Source organism: Passer montanus, unplaced genomic scaffold (assembly GCF_014805655.1).
Source record: "Passer montanus isolate IOZ18808 unplaced genomic scaffold, ASM1480565v1 scaffold150, whole genome shotgun sequence".
NCBI lineage: Eukaryota > Metazoa > Chordata > Aves > Passeriformes > Passeridae > Passer > Passer montanus.
In genome coordinates, this window is record NW_024362052.1 from 657,347 (window position 1) to 681,951 (window position 24,605).

General features: G+C 50.3%; 2 protein-coding genes across 16 annotated transcripts in view; one reads left to right on the forward strand and one right to left on the reverse strand.

Annotated features, from left to right (window-relative positions):
• The window catches only part of RUFY3 (RUN and FYVE domain containing 3), a 40,595-nt gene extending 23,049 nt beyond the window's left edge, over positions 1-17,546 (forward strand). For 8 of the 15 annotated variants that reach the window (XM_039701952.1, XM_039701953.1, XM_039701947.1 and 5 more), the window contains 17 exons: positions 3,010-3,183; positions 3,864-3,981; positions 5,460-5,561; positions 5,654-5,777; positions 5,980-6,041; positions 6,124-6,189; positions 6,292-6,361; positions 7,275-7,367; positions 7,786-7,866; positions 8,247-8,414; positions 9,133-9,230; positions 11,825-11,944; positions 13,049-13,151; positions 13,825-13,901; positions 15,020-15,047; positions 15,312-15,386; positions 15,695-17,546. In XM_039701952.1, the coding sequence (XP_039557886.1) occupies positions 3,010-3,183; positions 3,864-3,981; positions 5,460-5,561; positions 5,654-5,777; positions 5,980-6,041; positions 6,124-6,189; positions 6,292-6,361; positions 7,275-7,367; positions 7,786-7,866; positions 8,247-8,414; positions 9,133-9,230; positions 11,825-11,944; positions 13,049-13,151; positions 13,825-13,901; positions 15,020-15,047; positions 15,312-15,386; positions 15,695-15,838 (1,703 nt within the window). In that variant the 3' untranslated portion in view covers positions 15,839-17,546. The other 7 variants (XM_039701955.1, XM_039701956.1, XM_039701957.1 and 4 more) reach the window with 5 other exon arrangements.
• A 108-nt stretch (positions 17,547-17,654) lies between these two features.
• On the reverse strand, positions 17,655-24,096 carry GRSF1 (G-rich RNA sequence binding factor 1). Its single transcript, XM_039701942.1, is given in 11 exon segments — positions 17,655-17,893; positions 18,635-18,718; positions 18,938-19,073; positions 19,639-19,766; positions 19,883-20,043; positions 21,754-21,883; positions 22,456-22,596; positions 22,857-23,012; positions 23,677-23,821; positions 23,907-23,984; positions 23,986-24,096. Coding segments are annotated over 10 exon segments (1,245 nt in total). The 3' UTR covers positions 17,655-17,893; positions 18,635-18,659.
• Positions 24,097-24,605: the final 509 nt, after the last annotated feature.

A 24,605-nucleotide genomic window follows, 5' to 3' on the forward strand; every position in this document is an offset into this window, starting at 1 on the left:
ATTTCTGTCTAGATTCTTCAGATTTTCTGGCAGTATTTGCCAAGGCTTGGCAAAAATTATTCTAAAACTTGCATTGCAAATTTTTTTAAAACTTGTGAAGTACTAAAAGACAAACTTATTTATAGCACTTCTTCCTTGGTTTTTAAGAAACTGTGCAAAAGTGAAATAGTTGAATCCCCAGTGTAGCAAGTGGTTAATCAGTTTGGTACATTGATGATTAAATACAGCTGCTCCTGCACAGGATTCAGGTGTTTGCAGCACAAAAGGCTGATATGTTGTCATGCACTGAGCACACTGGTCCTTGCTGCTCATCTTCCACCCTGGTGCCTTTAACTGCTGTGCTGGTCCTGGGCCCGGGTGCTGCCCGCAGCCTCCTCAGCCACAGGCTGGCACAACAGCCCGTGCTGCTTCCCAGAGAAGGGCATTTTCCAAGGCAGGCTTTAAGGGAAAAAAGAGGGGCTTGAGACTTCTTTTTTTCATAAAATATTGTCCAAGTTGTTTGGCATTTGTTTTGTCAGGTGAGAGGTATTTCTCTGTCACACAGAAGCAGCCGTGTTAAATTTCAGCTTACTTTAAGTTGTTGTTCTTGGTGTAAGATGGAGAACCATGATGAAATGCTAATGAATTGGCATTGCTTGCAGTGGGTTTGTTCACTTCTCCAGTGTCTCATCATTCCCTGCCTTTGATCCAAGTTTTAGCTTCATTTTAGTTGCTTCCTTCTTTTAGAGTAAATATGAGGAGTGATAAAATTTATTGTCACCAAATGAGAAGTACTAAGACCAGTCAGAGCTTAACCCTTTGAGATCCTGTATGGCATTGACTCTTTCTTGACTTTCAGGTTCCTGGGTGCAGATTGTACCATTTAAACAAATTACAGGATTCTTGAATACTTTTGGAAACATCTTTGTGGAAGCAGCTGGTTAGGAAAGATGTCTGTTCTGTAGAAGCTGCAATATTTAAATAACAAAATGTCCTAAGAGGACATTGCTTTATTTAAAACCCAAATCCTGTGAAAAGGCCAAGTTCAAGGGCTGGGGATTTACTTTTTAAGGTTTATGACGTGGGCTGTGTAGGAAAGCCCAGGCAGAGGTTTTGCAGTTAAAGGCAGAAGGAAGTTGGAGAAGGTACTAGCTGAGATGGAGCACACCAGGATCACACTTGTCCCAGCTTAAAGCCAGCCTGACAGCTTTACTGTGTACAAGTCAGCCTTGCCTGCCTACCCTGCCTTCTTTAAAGGTGTGCGTGGTGCAGTACATAGGGCAAGAGTATCAATTACTTAGCATTTAACATTTGGAATAAATCTTAGGGATTTTATCCAGTTCACACTATATAAGCTATCTGCTTTGCAAGTTGAGAGTCTTGGATAAACTGCACATGCAGAGCACAATTGCTCAGAGCATACTAAGGAAGCAGAAAACTTGGATTAGTGTGATACGGTGAAAATATTTTTCTATTTAAATTAGCCAATAACTACGGCCAAAGGAGCATTTTCTTTGTTGCTCTCTTGTACAGTTCCTTTAATTCTGCATTAGGGATGGGTTTGCCCCCAAGCAGAGTCACTGTGGGTGCCTTGCATCAGAGCAGCAGCCTTGGCCAGTGAGGAAATATGATGAGGGAGGATGAGGAGGAGGTCTCTGTGTTGGCAGTCCTGTGCCTGACTCGTTCCCGAGTCTCCACTCCCAGTGATTGTGACTGTTAGCTACACTGCAGGTCAGGAAATGGATTGGAAATCCAGAGCAGCTCACGGGCTCAGGGTACCTCCAGAGCAGCCAGACCCATCACCTTCAGGCAGCAGTAGTCCTGAAAGGCAGGAAAAACACCTCACAGAGTTGAGTCTTTCTTCAGCCCAGTGCTGCTCTGAGCATTGCACTCCTAAATGAGTCCTTGGAAGGTCTCTAAACTATGGAGATAAATTTAGAGAAGGAGACTTCTGGTGCTACTTCACTCTGAAGAAGGGGAATGAGAGAAGCTGTCCTGAGCTGCTTTTGGAGAGACTGAACAAATGAGCTGTGCTATCAGGTTTGGATGCTGGTGCTGCCCCAGTTCTTCCTCTCCCTCTGCTGGATTTTCCCAGCCCACAGCGACGTGCACTTGCATGTGGGTGTCTTAGCTGGGCTCTTGGCTCCCTTTCTGGCTGGTGGGTGCTGACAGGGTGCCTCTTGCTTAGATCTGTAGTCTGAGGTGTCCTCAGCTCAGGTCTCTGCTGCCAGGAGTAGTGGCAGCTTGGTTCAAGGGTCTCTGGCTGTTGGCAGCAGCCCTGGATAAGTGGGGGATTTACAGGGATGAAACTGCCTGCACCTGACACCTGGAGCTCAAAACTTGGGTGTGAGTAGCAGCCTAAAGGTCTGGATGTTTATAATGTGCAAGAGGAAGAATATAATCCTGGGACATCTGTGAGTTTTGGGGTTTAGTATGACCTGTCAGGAGCCATGAAGATCAGCTCCTCACTGGTGAAAACCAGTGGCAGTGTTAAAACCAAGAGAGGGGGAGTGGGAGTTGGCTCCATATTACATCTAAGTTTAAAAAGTAGTCTTGAGGAAGAGAGATGCAAGTTGGGATAGAGATACATGTTGCTGGATTAAGTGTGAGGGGGTCCAAGGTGATCTTTAGATGGAAGAACAAACCAGAATAAAGCCCAGATGGAGGATTCTTACCAGTTTGTAGCTGGGGATGCGAGTTGGAACAAGTGATGGTCAGAGACACGTTGTCAAGGTGCAAAGCACAGGATGCGCACCAGGCTCCAAGTGTGTCTTTTGAAAATAGGGAGCTCCTGTAGTTATTTGAAGTATTAAAGCACCCTCAGTATGATACGTTGTCTATTCCCTTGCCATTGTGGCTTTGGCCCTAAACTGCTAGTTGATGTTGATTTTTCTCCACAAAAGGCCTCCTGGGAAACTCTCTGCCCCAAAAATGCCTTCAGAGCTGAGGAGAAACAAGAGCAAGGTGGGGTGTTTACTGTAACAAAACCAGCTGTTGTTGCTCAGCAGCAGTTTCCTTGCTTTGTTGCAGACCCGAATTACCTCATGGCTAACGAGCGCATGAACCTGATGAACATGGCCAAGCTGAGCATCAAGGGGCTGATCGAGTCCGCGCTGAACCTGGGCCGCACGCTGGACTCGGACTACGCCCCCCTGCAGCAGTTCTTCGTGGTGATGGAGCACTGCCTCAAGCACGGCCTCAAAGGTAACCGGGCTGGGCAGCAGCAGAGCTCTGCAGCCTGCAGGGGGCACAGGGGAGGCTGCCACGGGCACTGCTGTCACCGCAGGGCACTGGGCAGGCCAACCAAGGCACAGAACCTGCTGCAGGGGGAAGCTGAGCTGTGGCAGGTGCTTGCCCTGTTGAAAACAGCAGTTCAGTTGTCTTGGCTATAACTCAGTGCTCAGGGACTCAGTTGGCTTTTGGCAGGCTTGTGACTCCCTTTTCTGCACCTCCTCGTGCTTTAGCAATGCATCCCCTTGCTGGAAGAGGAACTGCAACCCTAGAGCTCCTTTCTCAACAGCTCTGTCTAAACGGAGGGTTGGGCTGTGTGCAGCTCACGGCTGGAAGCTGCTTTAAAGGAGAGCATGTGCCTGACTGTGAAATCCTGACTCACAGCTCAAATGGCCAAGTACAGACTGGCCTTCAGGTGCTCTCATTGGTGGTAGTAGCTGGAGATTGGAAGCAGAAGGGTGTGGAAATGGGTGGTCTTTAGGGCCCTTCGCACCCAAACCATCCTGAGATTCCAGGATAGCAAGCGCCTGCCCAGCAGCAGCCCCAGATTTGGCTGATTTGGCAGGATTTGGCTAATTTGTTCTCTTGTTTGAGAATGTGTTATATCAGCACAGGTCTAACAGGCTCATTTTTTATTTCTTTTTGTTTTTTAGCCAAAAAGACTTTTCTTGGGCAAAATAAGTCATTTTGGGGACCTCTAGAATTAGTAGAAAAACTTGTTCCTGAGGCTGCAGAGATTACAGCAAGTGTTAAGGATCTCCCAGGGCTGAAGTAAGTACACTCCTTTATTGCACGAGTGCATAATACGGGTTTATTGTGAGAGGGATTCTGAAGAAGAGACTGAAGGGTGAATAGAACCTTCAAAAATACATCTGTTACCTTCTGCAGGTAAAAATGGATCATTGCCATCTTAATTTTCATCAAGGATCTGCAGCAGGAGAGCACAGGATACAGTCTTGCTCTGTTAAGAGTGTGGCAACTTATGGGCAGCAGTGCATTTACTGCTTGTGCCTCAGGCATGGGAACAGCCTTTATTGAGCATTTATGAAGTCAGACTCAAGAGGAAGGGAATTAACAGGAAGGTTATAACAGTTTAAATAGTTTTGAGGCTGATGTAGGTAATTCTTCTTGTAAATAAATGCAGGTGAAGTGTTTGTGAGAGGAAAGCTTAGGCACCAAGCTGGAGAAGATAAGTAGTTTGTGTTCAAGAGGGGACGCAAAAAACCACAGCAAGCATATGTTACTTGTAAAGGTTTTGTAGGAATTTCATCACATTCAGGCTTGCCTGTTTCATGGTAAGAGAAACTAAGAAGCTTTTAGCTTGGAATAGAAAAAATGGGTAAGGAAGCTTTTGTGTGAGGATCAGGAGTAAGGATGGATTCATCTTTGCTGAAAGAATAGGTGGATAAATTCAATAAATTGCTTTCAGGGTAGCATTTAGTCATGTTCATACAGACAAGTACTTTTCCTGGAGGTGTGTGCAGGACTCCTGCAGCAGCTGACAGGAGCAGTGCTGTGCCAGAGCTGCTGGTACCTCTTCCTGTTGTAGAGCCTTGGAATAGGAAATGAATGGAAGCCAAGAACAGTTTTAGGGGGCATTTCTAAACCTTGTACTCACAGTGACCCTTGGCAAGTGGCAGGCCCTGTTAGTGAGTCAGGGTGGGCAGTACTGGCCATGGCTTCCTTGGGCTGTTGATGCTGGTGCCTGGTGAGGTCAGACATCCAGGTCAGCGTGTTGGAGCCATGTGCTCCCCGTGGCTGGGAGAAAAGAGGGGAAGGGCTGGCACTCGAGCCCCTGGCAGCCTGTGAGGGTGTTCAGGGGCAAAGCACCTGAGGAGAACAGAACTGAGTTGGTTTTTCTGAGCTGTCTGCCCACATTCCCATCCAGCCTGACCCACCCAAGGAGTGGTGTTGGCAGCTGTGCTGGTTTGTGTATGTTCCTGTGACTTAGGCAGAACTGGTTGTGACTCAGAAGGTGATGAGCTGAAACAGCTGATCTGTCTGGCAGCATCCAGCAGGGATAAAGCCGGGGAAATCTTTTTAGTATGGCAACAAAAACATCCTGAGTTAAGAGACAGTGACAGCCTAATTGGTCTGCACCTATTTGTGCTTACATACCTAGTATTTCTCTGCACCAGTGCCAGCTCTGTCTTGGAAGTGCAGAAACTTGAGGTAGGGTGGGGTTATGAGAGCTGTTGGTGACTGTGCCTTGCAGGGTGTCTGGAAATGTTTGTTCCTGGCCTTTGCAGGACACCTGTGGGCAGAGGAAGAGCTTGGCTTCGCCTGGCTCTGATGCAGAAGAAACTTTCAGAGTACATGAAAGCCTTGATTAACAGAAAGGATCTTCTCAGGTGAGTGCTGGACCTCATTGTCTGCTCTCCTGTAAGACCCTGATCACCTTTCCCAGCTCACTCCTCTATATCTCTTGCCTTGCATCTCACAGTGAATTTTATGAGCCCAATGCACTGATGATGGAGGAGGAAGGTGCCATCATTGCTGGCCTCCTCGTAGGTCTGAATGTCATCGATGCCAACTTCTGCATGAAAGGAGAGGACCTGGACTCCCAGGTACTGCCTGTTCATGTAATGGGCTTGTTCTGCTCCTTTAAGCTGGAAAATTCATTAATATTGCATTGCTTACTGATGTAATGAACCCTTGCTGAAGTGCAGCAGGTGCTGATGTTCTAACTCTGAACTTCCACACCTGGCAACAGTGGGTTGGTCTTAGAAACCAAGTGTTTAATGCAAAATGCAAATTTTCCTTCTCCAGGTCGGGGTTATCGATTTCTCCATGTATTTGAAAGATGGGAATAGCACAAAAGGCAGTGAAGGGTAGGTACACACACAGTTGTCTTGCTGCTCCTCTCTTGGGAATGTGTGTTCAGGTGTTCCAGGCCTTGTTTCTTTTCTACAGAGATGGTCAGATAACTGCTATTTTGGACCAGAAGAACTATGTAGAAGAGCTCAACAGACATCTAAGGTAACACATGTTCTCTTGGCTCTTTATTATCTTGTAGAACAAAAGACAAAACAGGATTTTAAAAAGTGAATGAATTAATGTAGGGTTTTTTCTCTTCAACAGTGCTACAGTAAACAACCTACAGGCCAAGGTGGATGCCTTGGAGAAATCCAACACAAAGCTGACCGAGGAGGTAAATGTCATGGAAAACCACTGGATGCTTTGGCCTTTGGGAGTTAGGGATTAACCAGGGAGGAGGGGTTCCTTTCAGATGTCTGGTGTACAGAATGAGGGGTGTTAAATGATGGGACTGGAATAGCTGACGTGCCAAGGAATTTCACTGGCTGTCACTACTGAGCACAAGCTAGAAAATCAACTGTATGTTTATGAAATTTGCAATAAGTAATGGGAAAAAAGTCATTGTGAGGTGTCCAGTGGGTACATGAGGCATAGGTGCAGTCTGTGTTTTAACATGGGTCTGCAGCTCATTGCTGATGGCATAAGTGTCATTAAATGTTTTGGGGTCAGTTCCCTGGCAAGTGGGTGGCAGGAGGTCTTACCTGGTGCAATGAGTGCCTTTGTGTGTGCTACCTGCACAGTGGCGTGGTACCAGGGGTGAGTTGCAGTGGTGCCTGCAGTGTTTTTGGGGTTTGGCAGTGAAGTTGCAGCGTGGGCAGAGCGGGGCTGCGGTGACAGCACACGTGCTGTGCCAGGCAGGGGGCAGGTGATGAGCTGTGTCACACACACAGCCCTGTGACGGGCCTGAGCCCTGCCGAGGACTCGCACTCACACCCGGGAGTTGTCTCTGGGTTTGCCACAGGATAGCATGGCTGATCCCTTGCAATGTCTCTGAGCTGCTCCCATGCGTGAGCCACAAAGCCAGGAGTTTCTCAAGTTCCTTTTGCCTTTGACCATATACTTACATTAATCTGTTGGTCTGAAGTGCTGTCATCCCTGGGAATTCCTCTGGGCCAGGTGTCCCATCCTTAAGGGTGCTGTGTGCTGTTCGTCCTCTGTTTCCAGCCAGATCTTCATCTGCTGGGGTCAAGAGTAAAAAACCAGTGAAGTATGTTTTTGGTGCATTAACTGTTGTGTTCTGTTCCCAGCTTGCAGTTGCCAACAACAGAATCATTACACTGCAGGAGGAGATGGAGCGGGTTAAGGAAGAAAGCTCCTACATCCTGGAGTCCAGCCGTAAGGTTGGTGTGTTTGTGTGAGGATGGTTGCTGAGCCCTGGGGCCAGCCCAGCCTGAATGCCTTGTTTGGAGCAGAGTTCATTTCCTTGCCTGTCTCACACAAACCCCACAGGGGATTAGAGGAATGGCACGTGGGTCCTGTGCAGAGGGAACTGATGGGCCCTGGCCACAGGGAGTCCTGCCTGGCCATAGGGATGGAGCAGGGAGCTCCCACAGCTTACAGCTCACTGGGCAAGGTGTCAGGGGACAGGAGGGAGGGGGACTTAGTGTCGGGTGTGGGGACAGGCAAATCAGGAAATAGGAGTTGTGCTGGTTTGTCCTGAATTGTTGCAGAATTCCAAGTGTTGGGGAAAAGCCAGTCATAAGGTCAAGCGAGGGCTGGCAGTACACAATACCAAGTGAACTGTGTCTGTTCCCTCAGGCCACCAAGGACAGAAGTGCTGACGGGCAGGCACTGACTGAGGCACGGAAGCAGCTGAAGGAGGAGACTCAGCTGCGCCTGGTGAGGAGCGGTGGGCTGGGGGCTGTGGGGGGTCACGGCCCTGCTGAGCTCTTGTTTGACACATGCGTGGGGAGAAAAATGCCTCACCTGACAGTATCAAGGAAATAACATCTGCTTCAGGAAAGAAAATCTTTCCTTAGACCCCTCCATCCTAAAGACTGCTCCATGCAGAATTCCCTGACTCTCTGCTGGCTGTGCTGCACACCTGGCTGTGATACTGGGCTGAAAGCAGGGGAGTTACTCCCCTTAAGGCACGTGTCTAATGTGAAGTTGTGGCAGCAGCACACTCATGTAGGGACTGCGTGGGCAGAAGGGAAGGGTGGATACCCCTGCGTCATGAGGGCAGCTCCTGGAAATGCCGAGGGCTCCTTGTGTTCCAGGATGTGGAGAAGGAGCTGGAGGCGCAGATCGGGATGCGGCAGGAGATGGAGCTGGCCATGAAGATGCTGGAGAAGGATGTCTGTGAAAAGCAGGATGCACTGGTGGCACTCAGACAGCAGCTGGATGATCTCAGGGCTCTAAAGCATGAACTGTCTTTCAAGCTGCAGGTAGGGAGCTAAGGAAATGCAGGAAATTCCAGATGAAAGTGAGAGCTGCTGTGCATTTATTCCTCCTGCCTGTTGGAAAGGTGCTGGGTGTGGAAGGGTCACAGGCTATGCAGTGCACTCCTGTCCTGCTGTGAGAACACGGGAACCTGGTGGAGGGTAAAGACGAACGCAGTTTCTTCTGAAGAAAAATCCATCGTGGTCCAGAAGTTTGTGTGTGACAGGGGAAAGCATCTTGGGTGGTTTTGTGGTGGGAAAAGCGCTGTGGGATCTTGTGTTCCAGAACGGTCTGGTGTGCCCCTGGTATAACTGCTGTGTGGTGACACAAGCAGACTCCAAACAGCAACACAACGTTCAGAATAGATCCCAAAATCAATTTGACAACAGGAGAGAGTTGCTTTTGCTGTCCTTGAGCCAAAGTCTTTGTTCAAAGCAGCTGAATTATATTAAGACACTGAGTATTAGCAGGCACTGCATCATGCCTTTTCCATATGCAGGAAGCTTCATGGATGGTGGCATTGCCCTGTTGTGGGGTCCAGATGGAGCTTGCACCTCTACAGCGAGATGTTTGTCCTTGCAGTACTGACCTGGCGTTTGCTTTTCCAGCACTTTTTACTGCCTCTTTGCCTTCTGCCCTGTTGTTTTGTGTGCCAAATGATTTATGGGGCTTTATCTGGGATTTACTACTCCTTACACCAACCCCCACTGCTCCTTTTCCCAGAGTTCAGACATGGGAGTGAAACAGAAGAGTGAATTAAACAGCCGCTTGGAAGAAAAAACAAATCAGATGGCTGCCACCATCAAACAGCTGGAACAAAGGTAAGACAGGAAACTTGAGCCATGATCCACTGGTATGTCCTGTAGTGTAGTGTCCCATGGATCCAGAATGGGCCAGGGGAGAGTCCCAGTGATCTGCTAGACAGAGCTGCCTGAGGGGAGCAGTGGGAGCAGCACCTCTGGGACTTGGTTAATGAGCAGTGCACTACACTCCACTGGGTGCTCTCATTTTAGGGTTTCTGTAGACAGAGTGGCTTTCTTTAGAAGTTTGTGTTTGAAAATGTTTCATGATACCTACTCAGCTAATTCATGTGTTCTTTTTCTCTTGCTGTTCTTATTTTTTCTGTTTTCTCATCATCCTCATTCTGACTTACTTATACAGTGAAAAGGATTTGGTGAAACAGGCAAAAACCTTAAATAGTGCAGCAAACAAACTGATCCAGAAGCATCATTAGACGTTTTTATGTCTGGCCACCTCACAGCTCTGACATCAGAACTCATTTATGAGGGGAGAACTTGAGAATTGCTAAAAGCAACTGTTAAAATGTTAATTGTCACCTAAAGTTGATTTGGAATTTGCCGAGTTTTTAAAATCAGTGAGTTTTTCTGCTGAGATTTAGTCGGGTATACCAGTCCCCAGCCCTGCCATTTGAACTGTGTTCCAGTACCAAGGAGCTGGCCACCGCGCGCCCCGGGAGCGGCAGGGGTGGCCGAGATGGCTGTGCCCAGCCCTGCCGTCACCGCCTGCGGCAGCACACACGCGCCGGGGCCGCTCAGCTCCTTCTCTGTGTTGCCCTTTTGTGAAGTAGATGAGAAATGCATCCCTGGAAGTTGTTGACAGTAGTTGTGTGCGTGCCCCAAGCCGTTCCCCGTTCTCTTCTGTTCCGTGGGCCCAGCCCCGAGTCCGAGCCTATCGGGCGCGCCGCTGGCCCGGCACCGGGAACACCGGCCCTCCCGTAACCAGCCTGCCTGGATTCTGCCTTAGGGACCTGGGGGGAGGGAGGGTGGGGACTTATCCTTATTCCTTTAAACTTCATGTGTCCAGAATTAGTAGCTATAGATGTCTTAGAGTAACACGATAGAGTGGTAAGTTCAGTGGAAACCTCCTTCTCTTTGCATTGCTTCTACCTCTGCCAGGAATCCCTCCAGACATACCCTGTGGTCCTTCCTGACCCAAGGAAATGGAGGAGAGGTGTTTTGGGAGGTCTCTCCCCTTCCCAGAAAGGGAAGTTACCAGTTTTATAAAAAGTAATCTGATCTTTGTTTAAAGGAAGCAAAAACACATTGAAAAAAGAAGGAACCCAGTGTGCAGCAGTGGGGAGTGGAGATGGAAATTTGGTCCTTGCTGTTTACTTGTCCAAGTAGTTGGTGGCTGAAAAGAGTTGCCTTTTACACTTCTTGCATTTTCTTGTGAGTTTGCCTTGCTCAAAACAAACAGAACTGCTAATGGAACAAGAGCTGAAGCTTGGAAATGCCTCTTAATAGGAAAATAATTGCCAGTTTAAAACCCTGATGCAAAATCTGAAATAAGTGTAGCTTGAACTATTATAAACTAACATTCTGTGGTCACTGAAGTCCCTGTGCTGGCCTCTCACAGGCTTTAGGTTTGGAAGTGCTCCTCAAGGTATTTTTTTCTTTTGGAAGGTTGGATTTGGGGAGTTTCTGTGTCGAATGAGGGGTTTTTTGCTCTGGTGAGATGCCTGTAGTAATTCTTTGGTGCCAGTCCTCCCTTTGACCTATGGGAGGGTGCTCCTTGGGGCAGTGGGTGGCAAATGTGACGAGCCCAGGAGGGAGCACCTCAGAGTGTTTAAAAACCCACGGGGCTCAGCCTGGTCCCCGTGGATGTGAGCGTGGGCCACTGTGGGGTTTCTTCCCCGGGCTCCCAGCACAGCCCTGCTGGGACCCTCCCTGCCATGCCCGAGCTGCATGCTTGAAGCTATAAACTCACCCCTCAGTAACCTGCTACTAGAAACTCATCCTAACTCCCTGGAGAAAAAGTAATCCCAAGGGAAAGGAGAAAGCTTTGATCAAGGTGTGAGAACAGCTGGTTAGGGCAGGCAGCCCCTGCCCCTTGGCACAGTTCTGCTGTGGGAACAGCGGGTTGGGTGGTGAGGTGTGTGCTGAAATCAGACAGATTTAAGCATCTGGCTGCTTCTGATGTCAGGCCCCAAGTGGAATGTGGCAGTGTACTGATGCCTGGGCCTTGAGCCAAAGTGTCCATCCATGGGAGAGACCAGGAACATGCACTAATTCTCAATAGAGTAGCTACAACCTATGTTGCAAGTTCCAATTACCTGTGCAAAGCTGAAATGTAACGTACATTAAACTCCAATTGGACTTAAAATTCTGTGTACTTGAGGTTTGCTTCGAATCTGGATAACAGTGATGTTTTCTGTTTCTCATCTAATGGCTGTAAACTGTAGTGATAGAATAAAAACTATTGAAAACAAGAGCTTCTGCCTGGTTCACCTACATTTTGCTTTGCTTTGAACTTTTTTCCTCCTTTCCATTGTTTTTACCATTCTCTTTTTTTGGCTTTACCTTTTCACTGGGTTTTTTATTTGTTGGTTAAACTCAGTCTTCCTCCCCACCATGGCTTTTGTTTTTTATCACAAGTTCATGTGGCTCAAATCCAGATTGCGACAGGCAGAGAAGGAGCGGCAGCTGGCCCTGCAGGACAACCGGCTCTTCAAGCAGGAGTTTGGGGACAAAATCAACAGCCTCCAGCTGGAAGTGGAAGAGCTCTCCAGGCAGCGGTGAAGAGACCCTTTTCCAACCTCTTTTCTGGGCTGTTGGTGCTGTGTCCAGGGGAGAGCAGGGGGATGGTGGCACAGGGAAGCAGCAGATGGAGAAGCGAGTGGGCCAAGTTTTGTCTTGGATGCTACGAGGTGTAACTCCAGGGAGGAAAGTCCTTGGTAAGAGCATCACTTGACAGTGGCACAGGCTGCCCAGACTAGTTGCAGGTGCCCTATCCCTGGAAGTGGTCAAGGCCAGGTTGGACAGGACTTGGAGCAATCTGATCCAGTGGAAGGTGTCCCTGCCCATGACACAGGGTGGAACAAGGTAGTCTGGAAGGTGCTTGGCAACTCAAACCTTCTGTGGTGCTTGGCAACTCAAACCTTCTATGATTCCATGATAATTGGAAATCCAAAACTAACATTACAATTTGCTGCTCCTGGGCAGGGATTGAGCAGCCATGTCTCTGGCTGGAGCCAACCCTGAAGGTGCTAGAGCAAGAGCAGTGATTGGTTGTCTTATCTGACACACAGTACTTTGATGTGGATTTTTTCCTTGTTAGACCTGCTCTTAGTTTTGCTGGAACTCAGAGACCTTGTCAAAAGCCATCACACCTTCCCCTGCAGCCTCGTCACTTGAGCAGTGACAGGGACACAAACCAATCTCTTTCCTTAAGAGCATCTCCTTGACCCATCTGTGGCCTGTTGCAAGGTCACTGGGATGAGCTCTGTAGGAGCATTGCTGGATACATGGAGGTTTTTGTCCCTTCTTCCCCTCCTGGCCCAGCTTTTTGTTTCTTTTCTTCAAAAGCTGATCTGACAAGCACAAAGAGGCTTTGGTCAGCAGTTGGTGCGAGGTCCTGGGTGTGCATGGGTGAGCTTAGGAGGACATGGGCAAATGGGTCTGATTTTGCATCAGTTGGATGCTAAATGATGCCAGAATTAGTTGGAGGTTTTTCATCCTGACATGTTATGGCTAAACACACTGCGAGACAACTTTGTATTCCAAGAGGCAGTTTTAGCTCTTGAGTTAGGGGTGTGAAGAAAGGGTCAAACAGCTCATCAGTAGTCAATGCCAAGTGTCCCCAAACTGTCCTTTATTCACAATTCCACCTGGCATTCCAGGAGCCACCTAGAACTGGAGCTAAGGCGGGAAAGAGACAGATGGTCTCACAGTCACCAGCGCAGCCAAGAAAGCAAAAAAGGCCCAAAGAATTGGCTCAGACAGGTAATGTGACTGGGGGTTTGGCTCGGGTTTGAGGTACAGTTTCCCTTGGCTTGTTTGCTGTTACTGAGCTTTCTCGGGCAGTAAATGGTTCTTGTTCATGTGCCACAACCAGAGGAGCTTTGGGAAGATTTTTATACACTCTGAACAGGCAGTTTGAATTGCAATGAGAACTGTGCAGTAACAGAGATGGCTTCTGCAGGTCCTTGTTTCTCTCTGGTCTGCTTGAATGGTGCAGGCCATTTTGGTTTTTTTGACCACTATTACACAATTTCAGTGAAGTGCTTTAGGCCTCATGGCTCAACTGTTGGGGAGAGGAGGAGGATTGTTTTCTTTGCTGGATGGGAAAGTGTCTCTGGTCAGCTTTGACAAAACCTCTTCAGCCCATCTTTGTTCTCAGCCTCTGCAAATAAGAACTGGTGCCTGTGGCTCCTGCCAGCAGGAGGTCATGGGACCCCTGCCCACCTCTGAGAGGCACAGTCTCTCTGCTCACAGCAGAGAGGAAGCACTGAGAGCTGCTCCCAGGGGAAACTGGGACCCAGATACCCCTCTGCACCAAGGAGGGGCAGAGCAGTATCCCAAAATAGCAGTGCCAGTTCTCCCCTTGCAGTGAGGCAGGAGGGAGACTGGAGTTCTCCTCTAGTGCAGCTGATGGGTGAGTGTTTCCTTTTGGCAGGATGGAAAGCTCAAAGTCCAGGAAGAAAATGCTAAACTGAAGCAGCCGCTGAGAGAGAACAGTGTCTTTCCACACAGGTAAGGAAGGAAACAAATGTCATCCCTGCCTCTCCCAAGTCCTGCTTTCCCTTCTCCAATTTCTGTGCCAACAGGGAGTTGGGAATAGTCCAACTTCCCTTTTTAAGAAGGATTTCCAACTTCATGCCCTTGGTTGAGTTCTCTGCTGCTTTTCCGAAACTCTCAAAGGGAAGGAAGAGGTTCTGTTGTTTGCCATCAGTGCTTTCAGATGGGAAAAGCTCTGTGTCTCTCCCATTACCTTTGATTTTTTTTTTCCCCATCTAAACCTGCTGTTTACTAATTTTTCTGACTCAAGACACCTTGGAACTCATGTGCAAAGTCTCTTTTGTGAGGGAAAGGAGAAGGGTCTTTGGACCTCCTAAAGCAAAGCTGTTTGGGAAAGAGAACTTCTTCAAGTGTGATTTTAAGAAGATGGCTGTGTTAAATTGTGGTTCAGATCACTTGTTTCCAAGCTGAATTATTACAGAGGAGGATTCTTGCTGCAGGATTTGAGTATTTGGTTTTAGGAGTTAAAAGGTGTTTCCAAAGCCCCTGGGCACAGCTCAGTGCTGAGGCTTTGGCTCGGGATGGAACAGCCCATTGGAAATGCTCTGACTCTCAGGGCTCTGCTGTGCCTTCAGGCACTCTCCATGGAGTTAATCAGTGAGTTAATCAATGAGTTCATCAGGAAAATATCCTCTTAAAATAGCACAAAGCACTTCAAATCTGCTTTGCCCGATATTAAAACCCTTCCAGGCCTGAGATGGCTTTTACCATGTTTGACCTGGAGTGTTTAAGCAGGTGAGGGTCAGGTTGATGGTGTACAGGCCTTGGGTGCTGTACTGCTGCCTTTCACAGCAGGGATAGGGATCACACCTGCATGCCTGTGTTTAAAGCCAAACTATTTTGCTCTAGCACCTCAGCAGTCTTCTCTGTGCTCATGCTCCCTCTGGTCTGCTCTCCTGAATGCATTTTGAAATTTTTTCTTCTGCTCTTCCCATTGAACCAGGAGTGCTGCTCAAAAATCCAGGGAGGAGTTTAAAAACGGGTTGAGGGAATTCCCTGATAGCACAGATGTTTTATTTAAAGAATCTGGTGAGGGAAGGCCTGCTCTAAGTGATGTTGTTGTTCCCTTGTAGGTCACCCAGCGGCACGCAGGAAGAGCAGGTGGGTGATTCTCCTTCTTGGTGGTTTTACTCTTTTCCCATAAATCAGCTGGACTAAAATCATCTCCTCCTCTATGTGCCTGGCAAAGCACAGCCAGACCCCCAGAGAGCCACTGGGATGCCTTGTGCTGTCTTGCCCACTGGGAATTTCTGCTGCTGCCAGCTTATTCCCAGTGAAAACCATGTTTAGTTCCCCCCGTTGCTGCCGAGCTCTGCCACAGGATCCATGTAAAGCAGAATGTCTTGGTTTTGGCTTGGGCTTTAGGAGCAGCTGTCAGGGCCTGGGCACGCCGAGATCTGCCAGCTCTGCCAGCAGGAGGACAGCCGGAGCCAAAGAAAGGTGAGTCCTGGGCTTCAGCTGCCATTTCCCCACCCCGTGACTGAGTTCCCTCTGCTTTCTGTTGTGGAATCACAGATTCCTGCTGGTGAGGTGTTCAAAGAAATGAGCCCTCGCAGGCCCCTCTGCCCTTAACAGAACTTTGTTAAATGCTGATGGGGGTGATGGCTCCCTGCTTCACCCTGTTCAGTGGTTTGGTTTTCCTCCCCATTAACAGCTTCTTCCCTTCTTCAGCTCAGTGTTTGTTCTTTCCTGAGTTGATCTGCCAAGACCTGGAGCTGTCCTTGACTGCTCTTTTTCCTGCATTCCAGAACATCTGCAAGAACTGTGGGGGCACCTTCTGTGAAGCCTGCTCAGTGCACGAGCTGCCCCTCCCGTCCAGCATCAACCCCGAGCGCGTCTGCAACCCCTGCCACCAGCGGCTCATCCAGCAGTATTCCAGCAGCCCCTTGTAGGGAACGGGTGGCACAGAGGTGACAAACAGCGCCTGTGGCTGACAGTGTCTCTGGAGTTGCTCAGGGGAATGTGAAGACTCTTGCCCATGTGCTTTTGGAGATCAGATGGGAAGCAGCTTCTTGGTGTTTAGAATCTCCTGTTACTAAGACAACAGTCTGAGCCCTTAAATCAGCCTGCGCTGTGGAGAATTCCGTCAGGAATGTCACATGGGGCAGCCCCAAGGTGTGCCTCAGCAGTCTCAGGGCTCTGGGAGCCCCTGCCCAAACCAGAGCTGTCATCTGCACGAAGTCGGAGTGTTCTCACCCTCACGTGTGTGGTGTGGGTGTGCTGCTGCTACTGAGCAAAGGCTCCCCAAAACCCAACAGGACTGTTGGTATTCCTCACGTCTGGCTGCACTTGAAATCCTGTTCCCTCTTTTCCTTTTGCCCTGGACAGGCTGGCTCATCCTGGGAACCCTGGGCAATGGTATGAGCAGGACAGGTGGGCACCAGTGAACACATCCTCCCTGCATTCCTTGGCTCAGGGCTCTCACCAGGGGCTTAGCCTGCACAGGGACACCCCAAACCAAGCTGTGAATGTTCTGTTCCTCCTCTGGGCTTTAGGGGCTGGGCCCAGTCCCCATCACACAGAGGTTTAGGGCCACTTGGGATCCACCTTTCCACCTTGCACACATGGAAATGTTGTTACAATAAACCCGGCAATTCACTTTTTGTTGGCTCAAAACTAAGTGGGAACGCTTTTCACCTGTTAGAAATTTCAATTGCATGTGGAGTTCAGAGAGGTTCTGTGGTTTGTGCCACAGCATTTTTTGTTACTGTTCCCTCAAGGGGTTTTGCTAGTCCAAAAAGCAGTGGTGGGTTTCTCATGTCACAGGAGTGTTTACTCCTTTTCCTGCTGGCACCTCCTGCAGTCTCTGAGGCCACACAATGTCCTGCGGCTTACAGAAGAGGGGTGCATTGGTGTGACAGAAGCACTGGGGTTTGGGCAGATGTTGTTAGGGGGTAGTGGTTAATTCCTTGGAGGGGATTTTCTAGTCACTAGATGGGCTGGAACCACAGGAAAAAGCCTCTTGGAGCTGAGGTACTGACATGGTTGGTACCGCTTTGGACCAGGAACACATCTCTCCTCGATCCTTTTAGCACTTGGCATGTTCAGCCACCCATCTTCTACTCTTGTCTGCTCTTCTGCCCCCTACCGCACCTTCCTGACCCATTTCCTTACTGATGTGGCAGGAGTTGTAAACAGTGTTGGAATACCAAAAGGCTGGAATTCAGTTGAATTCCTGCATTCTTTGAAGGGGTGAGACATAGGAGGTGGATGGAGAAAACACTGAATTTAGTGTCAGTGGTTTTGGGTACTTACTCTACGCATGCAGCAGTGTGAACTCCTGCGCCCAACCCCAGTGGGACTCATCCCCAGAGGAGAAAATAAGACCCAGGCAATGCAGAGGGAGCATTAAACTGGAAATGGAGGATTAAACTCCGTGGAGCAGGGAGGGGGCTGAGCCCCTCCAGAGCACAGCACTGGTGGCTGCCATAGTACTGGCCTTTTGGAAGGTGGCAGCAGGACTGTGCTGGCTGCCAGCTCTCTCTGTGCTCAGGTACTCTGTGTGAGGCCAGGGTGTGCTCACACCTGGACCTTGGGAATGGGGGAACAGGTTTTCTGATGTTAATTTTGTTCCACACAATAAAGAATCTTGATCATTCATATCCTGCCTCCTGAGTGGGCTTTCCATCCCATTCCTCTTGGGCTGGAGGTATGAAAGGATTCAGAGCAACAGCATGCACCTGTGTGAGGTCTTAGATCACTCAGCTGTTAATTGGCAATCCTGGTGTTTTATTAATGCAGCCTGATGCACCTGGAGGCCTGAGCTGCTCCACCCTGGAGCCTTGGCCATTCCTGCTGGTGCTGTGCACAGCCCACTCCCCACAGCCGGTCACATTTATTACAAGCTCTTACACAAGGCTGAACTAATCCTAGCTTGTCCTCCTCGCTGAGTGGTGACACTTGGACCTGATCTTCACGCACATTTCCACGGAATGTGTTTGCCTGGCCTAAAAACAAGGAAGAGGAAAAATAAAACTCACTCCCTTGCAGTGGCTTACTGTTTTTCTTTTTTTTCTGCAATGCCCACTGCATTTTATGCCCAGTTAATCCTCTATTAGAATGAAATAGAGCAGTTTGGCAATAGTAAAACATGCCAGACTCCAGGTGGGACATGCTTAGGTGGGGCTGCAGCACAGGCACAAGGGCTGGGGGTGCTGAATTCACCCAGCACAAGCACCAGCAGGAGGGGGCTGCCAGGGAAGCGTGGGATGCAGGAAAGAGGTCAGACTGCACATCCTGAACCTGCCCCAAGGGCTTCTCCCTGGGCTGGATTATAAACCCAGGATGGGTGGGCTGCCCTCCCTGCTGCAGGGACCAGGGCTTGGGGAGGAATGACCACCCTCCCCACCTTCTGAGGAGAATTCATGGAACAAGCTATCCACCACCTTGCATGGTCACATCAAACCCCACCCCATCCAAAAGACCAATTACTATGAAGCCACATCTCTGAGAAATGCTCAACCATGTTTCCTCTCCTTGCCAGGGAATATAACCCCATCAGAGCTTTCCATGCAGTGGGACTGGCGCCTGTGGAATCTGGAGGTGCAGGCTGTGGGATCACACTGGACAGCTGCTGTCAGTCCAGGGGTGGTTCCCTTCAGCCCCTCTGTGTTTCACCCTTTGGGCTGTGAGCCTGGGGCGCACACTGCTACAAAGAGAGCGGGAAGGACAGACAGGGATGTGCTCACCAAACCTGCGCCTGTGCCGCTGTCACTAGCAGTTCTCCTGTCCCTTGGGACGTTTGTTCAGGAACAATTCAATGGCACTGCACTCTGGGGAAGGGAAGAGAGGTCTGAGGTCAGACACTTGAATCTGTTACACTGGAATTTTTTTTCCCCTCTGCAAAGCCTATGGCACATCACAACTTGGAAAGGCACACTCAAGTGGTCCATCTGTCTGCAGAGCGTACAGCAGCAGCTGGACAAGCTGTGCCAACGCCCCTGAGGGCTCAGTGCCAGGGTTGTAGGACCCCCTCTCTTTTCCTGACTTACCCATCCGTGAGCCTTCCTTGTCCATCGCTGCGACTGCGTCCTCGTGACTCTCGAAGTGTACATCTGCCACTCCTGTGGCGTCTCCATGGGAGTTATATTCCACCAAGATCCTCGTGGGCCTCAGCGGAGCAAAAAACTGAAAAGCAGGAAAGAGTTAGGTGAGAAAGAAACAACGATAATGCACCCTGTTCCCCAGAAACTCAACGCTTTTACTACCAAAACCCACCAACTATGGGGGGAGTCTGAGCTCCTGAGCAGCAGAAGGCTCCCTGATCCATCTACGTGAAGCTGAGGCACTCCCCAGCCACCTGTCCCAGGTGAGCTCCTGGCACAGAACTGCTGCCAGGAACAAAAATCCTCATGCTGCACCCATGTTCTGTACACACCAGTGCAGCTCCATGTACACTGTTAAAACATTTCTGTGCAGTCAAACTACTCTGAAATTTGTTTTAGATTCTCAAGGGCTCCTGAAGCCCAGTGATGGATATTGAGACATCCCAGCAAGCCTTAATTCTTTCTTATTCATGGAGAGGAGCAGATCCGTGTTGTGCCCCAGGCCACAGTTGTCCAAAGCCACATGGCACTGAGGACTAACAGACACTAATTAATTAAGAGCGTGCAATCCCTGCAGCTGTAACAATTAACTGAGGGTTTGCAGGGGTAATGACAGAACCACACTCCATGCGTAGCCTGTTACTCACATTTATTATGTCCTGGGCACTAGCTTGGGAAGGAAAACCCCTCATGTGGACAAAGTGCTGTGGTGGTGACAAGGTGTTCTCAGACTCTGAAACATTCCTGGAGCTTTCTGTTCCTTCCCTGCTCAGTTCTGTGGAATGGAGGGAAAAACCATCACTAGTGCTGGCAGTGCCCCCTCCCTCATGTGCAAGCACGAGGGGGGACACAAAGGGGCCTCGAGGAGCACTCACAAAGGGAGGGACTCACTGATGTCTCCTTCGGCGTGGGAGCCTGCAGGGTCTCTCCAGCCCCTGTCTTCAGAGATGGACTCGTACTCCCTTCTCGCCCTGGAATAGGCCGTCAGCTGCCTGCTGTAGGGCACGTGCCTCTGCATCTGGTGCTTCCTACTCACATACACCTCGATGTACCTGGAGCCCAAAGGAGAGAGCACATGGCACACCTGGCACTCAGGGCTTGGAGAAAGTATCTCCCAGCTGTGTCCTGCCTCGGCTCTGCTCAGCTTCTGGGGGCGAGAGCCCTGCCACGGCACGGAAAATTTAATCCATTTCACTGGCACAGGTCTCTTTGAGGCTGCTTTTCCCTCGCTGCACTTCTGCAAACTGCACTCATTTCTATGAACCCCAAATCCAACACCCAACACAGCCCCAAAACAGGTCCCAGAACAGGCACACCCACAAGATGCACACGGTCACAGGAAACACTGCAGTGGAGCCTAAGAATTTCCATATACCTATGAAATGGATGGGATTTCACCAGCAGTGTTAAATCAGGCAATTTCCAGAGCACTGAAGGAACAGTGTGATGAAAAGGCAATATGGACATCCAAGGGAGGGGGGCCTTCCACCCTTCCTGAAGGGAGCAGCCAGAGTAAGGGAAGTAACCCTGTGTACAGGCCGACAGAGCTGACAAGCTCAGCTCCCCCAAGTCCCCCCTCAGCACTGGGCACTGCTGGAGGCCAGCTCTGGATAAAAGCAGCAATAATATGGGAGCCAGCTGCCAGGAATTGTGAAAACCCCTCAATTTCTTGGCTAATCACATGGAAATTGAGGTGTGTGAGCCAGATGGATGAGTCAGGTCAGCTCGTGTTCTGACAGAAAAAAATTAACAGTAGATTTGGAATTAAGCTCTACTCAAGAGGAGGAAAGTCCTATTAATTCTATTAATTAATTAATCAATCAAATCCTGCCTGTAGAGCAGCTGTTTGCACTTAATATGGGCGGGGAGGTTGACAAACACAAGGAGATGCAGTCTGGAAACAGGACGTAAGGAAAGGAAGGAAATAGTTATGCAGGAGAGGTACAGTTCGGAAAACTCTTTTATTATGTGGGGTGCAGATGAAGTTTTATAGATTACTGAAGTCAGAAAACTCAGCAGGGAAAAGCAGCCTTGGTTTGGGTTTTCTTTTCCCAGCACAGCTCATTTAAAAGCTGTGTGGATGTGGTGCTTACAGACAGGGTTTGGGGCTGGGCTGGGCAGTGTTTAGGTTAACAATTGGACACCATGATCTTAAAGGATTTTCCAAACTAAATTATATTGTGACTCTGGGAAAAGGTGGCCTTGTGCTTCTGTTTGAGAGGAAAGAGGCTCTTGTGAGGCAAGTGTGCGGCACAGGGCGCAGTGGAATAAAATGGTGTAATTCCCCAAGGGGATGTGGCCACCCAAGAGGTGGGAGATGGTGTAGTGCTGGCCAGCAGTCCCTGCTGGGAATGGACTCCAGCCAGGTGCTTCAAACAGGCACTCCCTGAGAGGAAGCACTGGGCTGTAGGGCAGGAGGGCGGCTGCCAAAACTGCCCAAAGCACGGAGGAACCTGCTGCAAATCTGGCAGGATCACGTGTGTGAGGGAGGCACAGGATCCCCGTGCACTGAGGCCTGGGCAGACTCTGTCTATCTAGTGCTCCCCACTCTGGAGGCTGTCACCCCTTTTCATTGGGATGAGAATGCCTTCAGGAATACCTGAAAATCTGGAGACCTTCTGAGAGGCCCCCAGACTATGAGCACTGCAGGTGCCTCTGTCCCCCTGAATCGCACTGTGAGTGTGAGATGAGCTGTTTCACCCGGCAGGAAGCTCCAAGTCCCACAGGTGCTCCTGCCCCCTGAACTCCAGGGAAGCTCCTACCTGCTTCCCATATATTCCCTGTGCCGTAGCAGGGCCTTAGCTGCCATTTCCGGAGTGGCAAACTGCACGAAAGCTTCTCCCGTTCTTCTGTCTCCCCGGTAAATGAAAGCTATGTCTGTGATTTTCAAACCTGGAGATGGCAGGGGAGAAAAAAGCATTGACTGTGACAGAAACCTGTGCTATAGCCCAGAAAGCCTTTTTTTCCCCCTTATTATTCTGGTTTTTGAGCAGCTAATTGGGCAGCAAAATAGTTCTAAAACAACTGCTCATGCTGGCCTAAGTAGCTTTTTTAAACTCTATTTCTTTTGCTTGAAGGCAGCTTTAACAGAAGACTTAATTAAAAAAGGAATCAATTTGAGGTTTCAAGTAAGTGAATCCAGCTTCTGGACAACAAGTAGATCCAGAGCAGAAATGTTCTTGAAATTTTGTCTTATTATGATAATTCTTTTCCTTTGTTTCCCCTGGCCCCAAATCAGAGTGCTGAAAGCACTGATCCTGCGTTAGACCTGCACAAGGTCAGAAGGGCAGGGAAACTCTGCAGGGTGCTCAGAAAGCCTGTGTGACTTCTGAGGAACAGCACCTCCTTGAAGTGTTTAGGAGTTTGAGGCTGCCCATCCTTTGCCTTGTCCCTTGAGGAAGAACAGCATCCACTGAAGGAAGCGAACGCCTGGAACAGGCAGGGCACGGCGCAGGCTGAGGTACCTGAGAAGAACTCTGCGATGTCCTCCTCGGTGGAGGTGAAGGGCAGGCCTCGCAGCAGCACCACTCCATCGCTCATGGCCTGCGACTCGTCCCGCAGGCTGCGCAGCAAGCCCTCCACGTCGCTGTCGTGCACCTCAAAAACTGCAAGGAAGGCGGCACGCAGCGTGTTCCCACCGGGCACTGCAGGGCAGCACTCCCAAGGCAGCGCTCCCCGTCCCGTCTCCTCCCCCAGCCCATGCTCCGTGCCCCTGCCCCTGTGCTTTCCCTGGGCAGCCCAGGATATTTTGGCCCAGCGGTGGCTGATCTGCTCAGCTCCAGCCCTGCGCCTCCGCACTGCCCAAGGAGCTCCCATTCCCTGGGGAATGCCAGTGCCCTGTTAACTCGCGCTGCTGCAAACCCACCTTTTACATAGCGTGGGCCCATGTACCTCAGGTGCTTCTCCAGAGCTCTCTGCACATCTGCCTTGGACTCCAGCTCGATCAAGGCATCCCCCCTGCGCCTCCCATCCCTGTTTAAGAGGAAGTGTATCCCGTTCTCACCGTTTCGAATTCTACAGCCTAGAAACCAAGGGACACACAACACAGGAACACACAGGACTGCATCAGACACAGGATCCCTGTGTCCTGACTGCAGGGCTGGGGGCTCATCCCCGCAGCACTGCAGAGCACAGGGCAGAACTTGCATTTCCAACACCAAGTCCAATGTCACACTGACTTGCTGTAGTTTGGCAGGCTAGCAAGTAATTTAAAAACTTGCATCTGGCCCCCGGGAGGATGCAGCACCGTCTGACAGTAGGGAGGATCAGCCCCACAAAGGTATGGAAAAGCTATGAATCAGGGTCAAAAACAACACTGCACTTTGAACTAATTAGTAAAAACCTCCAGTTTCTTTCAAAGAGAGGAGTGTGGGCCAGCCATAATGGCCTGTAAGAGCATAGCTTTGAATTGGATTGCCTTTGCTCTGGAGGCACTGATTAAGAAGGGAACGACTTGCCCAAAAAAATTTAAGAAACCATAAGGATCAGCTTCTGGTCAGTGTCCAGCAGACTGGACGTTGGCTATTCCCTTTACATATGTCAGTTGTGAATAATTTTGCAGCAATAATAAGACCTCATCTTTCTCTGGCTAACAATCTCTACATTTTCCTTCTGCTAAGCAGGCATGAGCTAATGGGCTAATTCCAGCATGCAGAACAGTTAGCCAGGAAAATGAACACCCGTACTGTCAAAGAAGGTAAGGACATCTTCCTCGGTGCACGAGAACGGGAATCCCTCTGCCCTGACGAGGTAGACAGTGTCGCTCTCCGCCTTGGCTGCGGCGGGCTTCTCCTCTGAGAGGCGACCTTCGTGGGACGGAGCATCCGTGACCTGGCGCGGACACAGGAGAACAGCCCCGGCTGAGCGGCTGGCGGCCGCGCTTCCCGCGGGGCTCGGTGCCCGCCATTTTCCGTACCTGGCTGTAGGCGCGGCGGGCGGCGCGGAGCGGGGCCGGGCCCGGCAGCAGCAGCAGCGGGGCCGGGGCGGGCCGCATCGTGAGGGGCGGGATGCGCCGGGCCGGGCAGGCGCAGCGCGGGCGGCAGCGCCGGGCCCCGGCCCAGCAGCAGCGCGGACAGAGCGCGGCGGGCGGCGGCGACCGCGGCCATGCCGGGGATCGCGGCTCCGCCCCTACGACCGCCCTCCCTCCCTCCCTTCCTTCCTTCCTTCCTTCCCGGCAGGCGCTGCACGGGAAGCGCTTTCCGGGCACCGCCGGCTGCCCCCGGGGCTGGGGGTGCTCTGCCTGCCCTGCGGCTGCCGGGACGGTGTCACCGCGGGCTTGTCCTGACACAGAGCTTGGCTTGGAACAGCCTGGCTTGGAACGGAACTTAAAGATCATCCCGTTCCACCCCTGCCATGGGCAGGGACAAGTACCACTAGACCGGGTTCCTCCCATCCCCGTCCATCCTGGAGATGAACACTTCCAGGGATCGGGCAGCCACATCTGTGCCAGGGCCTCGCAGAGAAGGATTTCTTCCCAATATCCCATCTGACCCTGCCTTCTGTCAGTGGGAAGCCATTCCCCCTTGTCCTGTCTCTCCAGGCCCTTGTGAGTAGTCTCCATCTCTCTTGCAGGCTCCCTTCGGGAAGTCTGCCATTGGGTCACCCTGAAGATTTT